The 13,113-nt window shown below is 32.2% G+C and overlaps 1 protein-coding gene across 2 annotated transcripts; it reads left to right on the forward strand.

Moving 5' to 3' along the window:
* Positions 1 to 1,855: 1,855 nt before the first annotated feature.
* Positions 1,856 to 4,451, forward strand: LOC100817251 (probable N-acetyltransferase HLS1). 2 transcript variants are annotated; one of them, XM_006573595.4, is made up of 3 exons: positions 1,856 to 2,407; positions 2,587 to 2,759; positions 2,863 to 4,451. In XM_006573595.4, exons 1-3 carry the CDS (start codon positions 2,225 to 2,227, stop codon positions 3,719 to 3,721), a joined length of 1,215 nt encoding a protein of 404 aa, XP_006573658.1. In that variant the 5' UTR covers positions 1,856 to 2,224; the 3' UTR covers positions 3,722 to 4,451. The 2 variants fall into 2 exon arrangements, with proteins under 2 accessions (XP_006573658.1, XP_003517341.1); XM_003517293.5 differs by having other exon boundaries at positions 2,860 to 4,448.
* Positions 4,452 to 13,113: the final 8,662 nt, after the last annotated feature.

Here is a 13,113-nt window from a genome sequence, read left to right on the forward strand (position 1 = left end):
GTCTGCGTCCCAGGTTGAAATTTCTCATAGCCATAGGCTTTAATCAGTAGTATGATAAAAGTACATAAAATCTTAGCTGGTCGTGAATCCTAGCCGTCAATTTGAAACAGAGGTTAATTATACGAATGGTGACGATCTTACCAGCAGCAGCTAGAGAGAAAGCCGCTTTTGCAGCTCGTTAGTCACACTAATCAGCGACTCAGCGGTTTCAGCACTGAAACAATAAAATACTCGGTCTTTTTCTTTCTACTTATAAGATTTTTTTAACCTTTAGATATATTAATAATTATTTGGTATATATTTTTATTTAATTGTTTTATTTTCAAATATTAATAAGAAGAAATGAAGTAGATAAAGAAATAGGAAAAAATAATTTTAAAATAATAATATAATCAATTAACAGATTTAACATGATTAGTTAAATTATTCTTAAAAAAACATAAATTAGTTTAAAATACTTTATAAGTAAGAACTGGTTAAAATAGTGGATATTCGTTTCACCACGTTGCTTTTTAACAACATTCGTTTCCGCAAATAAAAAGAAAAGGAGGGAGTATGTAATTAGATTATTAGCTAGCTCACATCCTTTGCAAGTTTGCATGCAAACAGTTCACAATATTGAACACACTACTAGCTAGTATATACTATCATCCATGATAAACACGGTAAATAACACACGTGGTGACAAATTTGAAATTAAACGTCGAATGAAAGATAGATATGTATGGTAGTAGTTGTATAGATTCCATCCCATTCCCACATGAAATATGCATGTGCATCTCATTCCACATGATTATAGTAGATGCATATGTACACATTACACATTATGGGGCAGAGGTAGTAGGGGAAAAGAGAGTAGTTTTAAAGGTAATGATTACAAATGGGGTCATGATGGCAACGCCTCCTTCCGTATAAAATAAATGATTAAAAGTTCAATTAAGAGGACACATCTTCACAATACTGCGCAGCCATAGCCGCCACTTCCTCATCCCTTTTGCCCCTTCCCCTTCCTTTGGCTTCGCAATGAATATTATTGATTCATTTTCATTTTCTTAATTTCTTTTAGGTCATTATTATCACCCGTATTAGTTTATGGATGGATAAATGGACTCAGGTTCATTGACTGGTCCGGAAACTTGTGATCCACACAGGTGGATTAATTTTTTTAAACGGTCCATGGTTATGTCATGTTTTTGAAATATTAATAAGATATTATTAACCCGTAGATTATGCAAATTTGACCCGCAGGATTCACGGATTGTTCACGTTAGAATTTTATTGTTTCAAATATAGAATTATTTGTTGTTGAAGATATTTAAGTTTTATATTTTAGATTTATCGTTTGGATTTTCTTTTGTTAAGACATTATTTATTTTATTGATATAATTCACTAATTGTTAAAATTTATTTTATATTTGTATTGAACTTAATTTGATTGTGTTATATTTTTATTAAAATTGAAAATCTTTTAAAACTAAGGGACCAATTGACTTGCGGGCGGGGACGAATCAATTTACTTGATCCGTGTAATAATACGGGACGGACTGGTCCGATCTACTATCAATGCGGACTTACACAGACGACTTATACGCGCAGGATGAGCCGACCTGCTTACCCACCCCTACACCGGTCATTGAGGAAGAAAAATATATTAAAATAGATAAAGGCATTCACAATTATTTTAACGTTATATATATAATTCGAAGCGAAAGCAAAAGCAAGTGGTAGATTCTGGAGAGAGAAACTAAAAAATACTTACTAGTCCTATTCTTTTTTTTTTAAAAAAAAAAAAACAGCAAGGAAGAATAGTTCAAAATTTCAGTATTTAAAGCCCTCAAGGGTGTATTGTACCTCTGCGTAAGAATAGAAGCAGAAATATCTAAATGAACAGCTCCATTCTTCTTTTATTTATTGTCTTCGCTCCTTATTTCCTACAACTAAATAAACAGTTATGATTTTCCAAATTGGTACGACACTGGGCCTCTGCTCTGGGTCTCAAGTTTCGAAGCTTTCGTAGGCCTAGGTTCTTGCTTATAGCACAGTGCACACGTTAACAAGTCCGGAAAAATCTGCAATTTGCTCACTCTCAGAACCCACCCCCCATCTATAAAACTCTACCCGTCGCTAACAATAGTTCCTCGCACTTGCTGGTATTTTCTTTGCTACCCATCTTAATTATCATCTTCTTCTCTACCACGCATATATCTGTTATACCCTCTCTCAAATGGGTGAGGATTTATCATCTACGTTGGTTGTGAGAGAGTTCGACCTGAATAAAGACCGAGAGAGAGTAGAAGCCGTTGAAAGGTCGTGTGAGGTTGGACCCAGCGGCAAGCTTTCTCTCTTCACCGACATGCTCGGCGACCCAATTTGCAGGGTCCGTCATTCACCTGCTTTTCTAATGCTGGTATATATTAACTTACCAACCTTTAATCAATGTCTATATAATATATATCTACACACTCATATTTTTGTCACCAACTCTTGCACTCTCCACTTAATGAAAAATGATTAAACAATCACGAAGTGATCATAACATAAGATCATAGAGTATTATATATAATTATTTTTATGTGGATTTAACAGGTAGCGGAGATTGGTGGAGAATTAGTAGGAATGATAAGAGGTTGCATTAAAACCGTGACATGCGGAAAAAGGCTCTCCAGAAACGGAAAACACAACAACACTAACGCCAAACACGTCCCAGTGTATACCAAAGTCGCATATATACTAGGCCTTCGTGTTTCTCCTAATCGACGGTAAGAATGATTATTATGTTTGATATAACATTAACCAAGAGAGAGTAAATGATGTTGTGGATGAGGTGTTACTTATTTATTTATGTTTTTGGTGATGCAGTAGAATGGGAATAGGATTAAAGCTAGTGCGTAAAATGGAGACTTGGTTCAGGGATAATGGAACAGAATACTCCTACATGACAACGGAAAAGAACAATTTGGCGTCTGTTAAACTCTTCACCGATAAATGCGGGTATTCAAAGTTTCGTAACCCCTCCATCCTTGTCAACCCCGTATTTGCCCATCCAGCAAGGGTATCCCCAAAGGTGAGAATCATAAGTCTTTCCCCTTCCGAGGCCGAGGTACTCTACCGACACCATTTTGCCACGACAGAGTTTTTTCCACGCGACGTTGACTCTGTTCTGAACAACAAGTTGAACCTAGGGACGTTTCTGGCTGTCCCAAATGAGTCCTACAAGTCTGACATATGGCTCGGCCCAGATCTTTTTCTGTCGGACCCACCACATTCCTGGGCCATGGTGAGCGTGTGGAACTCAAAGGAAGTGTTCACGTTCGAGTTGCGTGGTGCGTCGCGCGTGAGCCGCACGCTTGCTAAGACAACGCGGGTGGTGGACCGGGCCCTGCCCTGGCTGCGGTTACCATCGATGCCAGACCTGTTCAGGCCGTTCGGGTTTCACTTCATGTACGGGTTGGGAGGGGAAGGCCCAGAGGGCGTGAAGATGGTGAAGGCCCTGTGTGGGTTCGCGCACAACCTCGCCATGGAAAAAGGGTGCAGGGTGTTGGCCACGGAAGTGTCCCCAAACGAGCCCTTAAGGTTTGGGATACCCCACTGGAAGATGCTGTCGGGTGAAGATTTATGGTGTATGAAGCGGTTGGGCGAGGATTACAGCGACGGTTCCGTTGGTGACTGGACCAAATCTCAACCCGGCATGTCCATTTTTGTTGACCCGAGAGAGGTCTAACAAGTCAACGTCCACCTCGCCTTTTTGGTTCTTTTGTCTTTTTATTTTCCTCTCTCTTTCTCTAATTATGTGAATACTTTTAAAGTATATTATCTAGTTAGGGTCGCACTTGGAGTTGGGAATGAAGAGAATGAGGAATATGTGAATTTATTTTTGTTTTGATAAGTTGAAGAAATATCCATATATCCTTATCCCCCTTACCTTTTGTTGTTACGAATTAGCTTTGTCGTAAATGGATGTGGCTTTTCAGATCCCTTTCCACCCAAACGCAACCGAATGGTTCCAGTGTTATTTACCTATCGATTTTCGGAATTTGGACTTTTGCCTACTTATAATAATGTTTTTATTTTACTAAATATGAAAATATATTGGAATCTATATATGACTATGTTACGCTTTTATAACAATAATGGGATATGGCTTTTGGTGCAGGATATGAACTCGTGGGTGAATCCCAATATGCTTTTGTGTTTGGGCATGTCATGTTGCTAATCTTTTCTTAAAGACCTTTTTGACGCCAATGTCTTCTGTCCTTTGATAATATGCCCCCAGCCCAGGATCTTATCTTGCCTAACTTTCTTTTATTATTCAGTTCTTGGTTAGTATATTTCTTAGATATACACAATAGATTGATAGATTATTTATTGGATTTATTTGTGGGACATATTTGTGTAATTTTATTATAAAATAGATATTAGAAGAGAACCAAGTGTGAGATAGGATGATAGTGATAAGATAAAAATATATTGTTATATACATTTATGTTTTAATGGTGGTAGCATGAGTCAAATAGCCCTTATATATTAAGTATTCATTTTAAATCTTAATGTAAGCCTACTGATATGGGTATATGAGTACATGTTCTGGATACTTTCTTTTTTACTTTGGACTGTTATATGACATTTGTTTCAGAATACAATAAAAGACATATTATTGCATCCTTTATGACTTTTCAAATTACAATGAAAGATAAAAAATATAATAGTCTTATTATATCTGCGTCAAATGTATATAGAAGACCCATTTTTATTTTTATTTTACTGAATTCCTTTTTTTAGGGCTCATAGCTTACATATGCCTAATGGATGTTTTTTCTAAATGACTATGGCTCTTATTGTGCTCCAAATTACTGCTGTAGTAATACATAATATTCTTTTTCATTTTTGAAAAAAAAATTCTCTTTTATGTAATATTTTTACTATAAATTATCTATATTCCTTATTTTTTGGTTAAATATTTATATTCCTTATTTACACAATAATTACTAATATTTATTAACTGACTTTTCTAATTACATGTTTTAGTATCATAATTTGAGACCCCTGAGACACGGGTCACTTTACTAGTTTACTATATTACCGGAGGACACTGGACATACATATTCACAATCACAGGGACAAGCGCTTTTTTCAGTTTTTTTGGGTGCAATAAGAACTTGCGACTTGTATGATTCCGTTACTTAGTTTAGGCTTTCCATTGAAATCGAATTGAATGGTAACTTTCTCTAACTAGTTTCTATTTTTAATGTTATACAAGCAAATGAATATGAAGGTACCAGCAGTCAGATGTCATGATTTTTTTTATATGATAAAAGTGAGACAATTTGTATCATTTTTTTTATTGTGAGAGAATTTTTTAATATACATATAAACGTATGAGATTAATATATATGAGAAATAGAGACAATTATATTTTTATTAATCATTTTTGGTTAAATAGAAATAACGGAGCTGTAATGTCTTATGATTTTTTTAAACTGAAAGTGTAAACGTCCACATCATTTTCAGGATGGATTAGAGAGAATAAAAGGGAGAGAAAGAAGAAAAAGCATAAGGAAAAACGATAGATATAATTAAAAAATACAGAGAAATAAGTAAAAAAAAAATAGAGCGAAAATGAATTATTGTAAGATAATGAGATATATGTTTATAAGCACTCTTTTTAACCTTTATTTTGAATCTCTGCTTTTCATTTTGTGGGTGTAGACGTGTGGTCTATTGCATAAAGATTACTAGCTCAGACCAATAATAGGAGGCAATTTGTAACGATTAAAATGGTGGACAATTTATTTATCTTAAGAAATATATCATCTGTACAAAGTTTTGAAGAGAGCTATTCAATAATTATTAGACTATGCAGCAAATTTTTTATTAGATTGTATACATGTACACACTAATAAATTTTTGTATGCTAAAAAATAATTTTGTACGGATGATATTTTTCTGTAATTATTAACTATTATTGTGTGTAAAAAAAAGGAATACCTATCGATCATTACTATTTTTTCTGTCACCATATTTAGAAATAGAAAAATACATAGATTTTGCAGCATAGGCATCATATAAATTGATTAGAAAAGAAATTGCTAAAAGATGATAAAATATCAAGGAAAAAAAAGCTCAAAATCATTAAAAATAAACAATATATATCGTATTGAAAAACAACCACCACATTTTGGCATTGCTTTGGTACAAAGTTTATTAGTATCTTGTTGTATATAATATTATCTCTGGTATTTTTTTTATAAGAAATAAGTGTTATTTTATTTTATACTATAATTTATTTATTGTATAAAAGAGCAGAAAGTACTAGTAATAATGAGTAAGACTAAGAATATAAATTTTACTAATATTGTATAACAAGACTCATATAAATGTATCGTATCTTGTTTTATTAAGGAATAAGCATACGTTAATTTCTCTTTATATTTCCTATTCACTCTGCTAGTATTTTTAATTCACCAAAAAAAACTCTACTAGTATTTTTTTTTTCCTTTTTTCATCACACTCTTTATTACATTTGTTACTTTAGTAACGGTAAAAGAAAAATTAATTAGCGCTAAGATTACTTTAAAACGATTTTAATTATAAAACAAGTAGCGAAGTAACTGTATTGAATTAAATATTTAATAATTTTAATTATTAAAATTCAATACAAAAATAAATTTATTTATTTTAGAAAAAAAATTGTTAACTGATTATTTCTTAAAATTCGTAAACCAGCTACAGTAAAGAAGTTAATGTCTACAGAAGTGTTGTGCTGACGGGACACACAAATAACTACATAAAAAAAATTGTTTGGTTTTGTTTCTAATATTATTAATTTTTAATTGTTTGTGTGGGGGTGAAGTAAAGGTAACGCATGAAAGGAATGGTGAGGGAGTGAATTAGCGAGTGATTGCCACGTGGCCAATGGAAAGAGAACTCTAAATGTGGCCTTAGGCTCTCACGGGAATGCACTAAACTGATGAATGTGAACGCCAAGTGGCATTATCCTTTCTTTCATTTCATTTTCATTTTCATTTTCATCATATCTTTTTCTTGCCACCCCCATTCATATCTTTTTTGGCTAGTGGGTATGCCATTCATTTTGTTAAGACATGACTACTACCTAGTTGGATAGAGATAGCTATAAACTGTACCTGTATTTATGGAAAAAGGATAACATAGTAATTTTATAAGTCAAAGGAAGAACTCGATCAAAAGGATAGATGGAGTTGACTACATACCTAGCATACCTACTTGCTCTGTGGAATAAGATAAATGCTAACAAATTTTTTAGTCTATCGATTAAAAAATTAAATAAAAAATATTTTTTTATCACAATGTATAAAATTGTATTGTTAATAAAAAAAATTATGTTCCTTTATTATTTTTATAATAAATATACTTTTTTAATTTCTTAACCAATGTTGTTAAGATACATTAGCAATACCCAAATTATAATGGTAAGCTTTTATCTGAAATGGGTTGCTCTTATTCCCTTGTCTCCTCGCCAAACGTGATCAGACTCATGCTTTTCATACATAATCTGTATTTGTTCTTCTGTGAGGAGTCTTTGAAAATAGGGGCTTGAGAAATCCTTAGGGATCTAATCGATATCTTTAACGAATTTAGCATGCAAAAACACCCTAGCTAGAAACTAGAGGCAAGGATTTAATGTGAATATTTATAAGAGTGAAATATTGTGAACACATTGTTAACAATGAAAAATATAAGGAAGAGAAAAACATGTTAAAATTCAACTCAAATTATTTAGATAATTGAGAAGTTAGTTGTGTTCATGTGCGTCTGATTCTTTAATCATTGAAAATAATTAGTTTTAAGTAGAGTTTACTTAACTTTCACACCTCATATTTTGTTTTAAATATTACATTTACTCATAGTTCTGAATCTACACCAAACAAGTAATCATAATTGAATAGTTTTTAGTCACATGTCTTATTCCAAATAATATTTCAAAGGGTATTACTTATTTGTAAAGCAAGAGTAAATAAGGGCATAACAGGCATTACATGGTCTTAACTCTTATATTACAGTTTACTTTATAAACTATAATATATATTAATTTTAGTTTTAAGCAAAACTATTTGCAAAAATTAAAATTCCAAAGTTTCTCAAAGTCAAATGTATATAAGTTTTTTTTATGGTTGTGAAATCTAGTTCGTCCCTATTGGTTGGATAAGTTCAATCAAGATCTGGTGGTCTAATCGGATCGGTTCCATTATTGGATGGGTCATACAATTAACTTGGGATAATCCGACCAAATTAAACTGATTAGATATCGAATCCTGACTGGATTGGTCTCACATAATCAATTTTACAAAAAAAATAAATTACGTCTACAACTTCGTTTTGATGTCGCATTATTATTAATTATTATTTTAAATTTTGGAGTATGAATGAACTTTTTTATTTAAATAATGTTAATTATATATTTATATATAATAAATATATATAATTTTAAAATTTAAATATATATGAACTCAAATCGAATTAATTACTTACTCAACTAATTTTCCAATGTTGTTATGTTAAAGAATAATTAATGAATGTGTTTTTATCATTTTATGGTTGATTGGTTGTGCTTTGTAATTTAAAAAATAGAAGAAATACGATAAGTAAAAATCTCTTTTTAATTTATTACTCAATTATTTTTTACATTCGCAATTTAAAAAAATATAAACATCAAGTACTCCCGCCGCTGCATGCATCCAAACCATTCCAATTTTAAAATTGTCTATTACGTGATAGGTTCAAAGGTCTCTCTACCTGCAATTGTAATTATCTGATGTGAACATTAAAAGAAAAAATAAATTAAAAAGTCAAAGGAAGTAGAAGGAAGCACGAGTGAAGTGATCACGGATCAGTGCCTTTACGCGTTTTGCTAAGCCCAAAAGAATAAAATGAGATAAAATATTAATAAAACCAAGATAGTCTTAAATCATTAGGTCAATAAAACGACCCCAAATTTGATTAATTATATCCTGTAATTAAACTACATATACTATTATTGGTATTGGTCAATTATGTGAATGGAAGTGGCAGGCAAGGTTCGAGCATGCTAAGTCTTGCCTAATTGTCACTAATTAAACATAACTTAGGTGTAGAAGCTCATTCCTCGAGTCACATTTTACTATATATTTTAGAGTTTAATCAGATAGACCATAGATACTTCTACAGATCAGGTCAGAGACAGAAGGAGACATGAAAGAAAGTGATTGCCAGTTTGCCATGAAAATAGAGAGACGTAGAAGATTGAAACGTTTTTTCTTTTCTTTTTCACCAAGGAGTTAAAGAAAGGTGCTCACCGTGGGTGTTTTCATTTTCTTTTCCCCCTTGTCTTAGTTTAATTGACTGGTTTGGATTTAAGGACAAAAAGACAAATGGTTAGTTATAAACTTGAAGTCAAGATTGGACGGCATTATTTAATTATGCATGTATAGACTCAATACTTAACAATTCATATTCACTTACTCCCTTAATTTTTAAACAGACCATTCACATTACTTCAAAAACTTTAAAGTTTTTAAGCCTCAATTATGGAAAATGTATAAAAACTAAATTATTTTATGTAAAATACAGTTTTTTTATTAATATCTTATCTCATTTTATTTAGAAGAAATAACAATAAATAATCATAAAGTTAAAAAAATCAATGTATTCTTCAATTTTTCTAAAGTTATTAGTAAAATAAAATTCATTCCCTAAATAATAAATGTTTTGAATTGGATATAGTAGTTATTATATGCAGTCAACTTAGTGCAAGGAATTCTGAGTCTGATTACACAAAACATGTATGAACGTTGAATATACAAAGGGAATATAAACTGAGTTTAAACATAAATTACTCCGTTAATTTTGTGCAGCTTTGTTAGCTATTTTCAAGTCAAGGACAAGTGGGAAATTTTCTGTTAGCACTGTCTGTGTATATGATAAGTCTGTTTCTTTCTTCTGTCTAAATTAAGGACAAAGGAGGCCACTGCTGCCGGGAAGATAATGTCACAATTACGTCCTAATTAATATTAATATTATGTTTTAAGAGAACCCCTGTTTTGAAATAGTTTACCTAAAAAGTGATTTGTTTGACATAAGAAACAGAAGGGGAAGAAAGAGAGAAAAAATCTGTATTTAATTACTGAACTCTATGGGATTATTGGTTAATCTAATTCAGTTGCATAGCTACCTATTATTAGTAATTAAAAAAAGGGATATTTTTTTTTATTGAAAGAGAGGCTTATATTTATGCTCTCCTTAGACAAGAGATGAGACAGAGTGAAGAGAAACATGGCTAACACGAAATATATCAAAGAAAAAAATGCAGTAACTTTTTTCTCAGATTGTTTGGATTAGTTATAAAAAATATAAAAAGAAATACAAATATTTTAAAAAGTTAAATTTAACCTCGAAAACTACCTCATTAATTTTTAATACAAAATCATTTTTTTTATATTTTTTATGTTACAAAAATTATTTGATTTCTAAAAAGTTAAAACAACAATAAAATAAAATAAAAAACACCACCAACCATTCCTTCCCTCCTCATTTCACGTTTCTTCGGATGCAAAATAGTTTTAGTAAAGACTAACTTTTCTTTTTTGGTGAATTAAGTAAATACAAACTAATACAAGTGTCATTCTTATAACTTTTTTCAACTCATCTAAACAAGGAAAATGTTCCATTTCTTCTCCGTTTGTCTCTTCCAATTCTTTTTTCTCTATTTCACCACCTCCAAACTAGTTCTTAATGTCTATCCAGATTTTGAACATTTTCGTTTTTGGTCTAAATGGATAGAGGCATAGAGCATTGAGCCCGGCAAAAATTTGCTTGTGAAAAGGCTGAAAGAAAGTTAAAAATTGAACTAGGCGTGTAGAATCATAGGCTCAAAGTGACCATATGAACGGGCTCAAGCTAGTCAACTTATGGGCATTTGTTTCCCACAATAGAAGTTGGAGTGTTGCTAGGTGCACCCAGCATTTAATTAAAATACCAAAACTGTCCATGCGCTTTTTTCGCATTTGTGATGGGTGTGTGTGAGGGTAATCCGTAAATCGTACGGATCAACTTGATCTGTAAGGTTTCTAGGGATCAAGTGGATCCGTAATGCTTTTACGGATCAACTTAAATGACTTATGGATCAAGGATATTTTTATCATTTTACCTTAAGTGCTGGGTGCACCAACAATAATGCTGGGTGCACCTAGCAACACGCTAGAAGTTGTAAGATGTAATAGTGGGAGTGCAGGATGCAATATCCCTATTTATGATGTTAACTACAGGGCTATCGTCTTATTATATAAACGTGAGTGGGTGACGTTTTTTGTTTTTCAGTGTGCACCACTGTATTTGTTGTAATTCGAGAAATGGTGCAAAACAACAAACCATTGATAACCAAACAACCTTATATTCGAGCCCGTAGTTTAGTCAAGCAATTCTCAGACTATTGCTTCTTGCACCCTTTTTTGGATTTCAGATTGGTCAATATGAAATGTAAAATTACATTCTAGATTTGTTGCACTTTTTAGCTTTCAGAATGGTCAATTCGAAAGATAAAAAAGAAAATATTTCGTGGTGGTGCAGGAAGCAACAACTCAATTCTCATGGGTTTACTTTTCTTCTTTGGTTAATGGGCTTTTCTTTTAGGTTCTTTAGCAGCTTTTAAATTGCAAGGTCTGGGCCAGAAATAATTAAATGGCCCATCCTAGCCTATTGCTCCCTGTTTTGCATTTATGCACGACCCTTCTCTCAGTACCAGGACAGAAGAAAGAGTGTCGTTCGATTATATTCACAGCTGTTTTTTTGTTGCTTAACTGGTTTCGATCCTACTTGTATTTTTACAACACTATCATGAATGAAACTCCTTGATTTTCTCTCTGCCAAAAAGAAAACTGGTTTGGATCCTGTTTTCTTTTGTCAACTGGTTTCGATCCTAGGATTTCAGTGAATAGGCACAAGAATAAATCACATTAAGGTCCTTATGATTGCACATAAAATAGGATATATTTGTTTACGAATAAGTACGTCGAGTATACTGTGGCTAACCGTTTCTCCTTTTTCATTCTTTTTTTACCTCAAGTCTCTCAATCAACCATCCAATAATGACCCACCAAGGTCTTTTTAGGCAGGCATTTCCTTCAATCTCGTTTCACCTTCTTTCAGAAAAGAACAAAATATAAAACAAAACGGTAAAAAGCTGCAGCAAGTGGGCCATGGATTACGAAATCGAAAAAGTTGAGGACAAAATTTCACGATGTTACGCCATATTTATTTATTATTATAACAATATTAAACTAGTTTTCAAAATTGTATAAATCATAGTATCAGTGCATTTTAACCTTTGAGAATTTTTTTAAACGAAATAATGTGATTTTAGTTTTTATATTTTTTTTCAAATGTATTCAAAGTTTATATACTCTTAATATTTTGATGAATTTAAATTTTAAAAAAACATATAAATTTAATCTCTCCTAACCTTTAAAAAAACACAATGAAAAAGAAGATAAACTGAATTCACGACATTTCATTAAAGTTTAAAAAACAAATTCATTATAAAACTCCCATGATCCTAACCTGGCTCTGATAGAATGGCTCTGAGAATAATTTCCAAGTTCCAACGTTTTTTATAAACAGAATAGTTTCCAACTTATTACCATTGCATTTGACAAATGGACAACTGAGTAGAGAACTACCCAATATTCAATTCAAACAAAAAACACTCAATAACATTCCAATGCTAGCTAGCACCCTCAATTTTTTTTTGTGCCAGAAGATTCAAGCCCTGCTTGGTTTTCAAGGAAAAAACATTTTAGATAAGAAATGGAAAGATATCTCAGAAATACAGAGGAAGAATATTTGAAATCGAGAGGATGAACAATGACGGGATTTGAAACAACATTAAGAACGCCACACACAAAAAATCCAAATGTTCAATGTATCTTGTTACAAAAACTCAGCATTCACCACCAAACTCCTCAATGTTCTAGTTCTATACTCAATTCCAAATTGAAATCCAAACACATTATGCAAAAAATAAAAAGAGTTTGGGCACTGCCTGCACGCAGTTGAGCACACCATATGATTTGAGAGAGCTAGAGTTGGAGTAATTTTCACCGC

This window comes from Glycine max, chromosome 1, assembly GCF_000004515.6.
Source record: "Glycine max cultivar Williams 82 chromosome 1, Glycine_max_v4.0, whole genome shotgun sequence".
In the NCBI taxonomy this organism is placed as follows: Eukaryota; Viridiplantae; Streptophyta; class Magnoliopsida; order Fabales; family Fabaceae; genus Glycine; species Glycine max.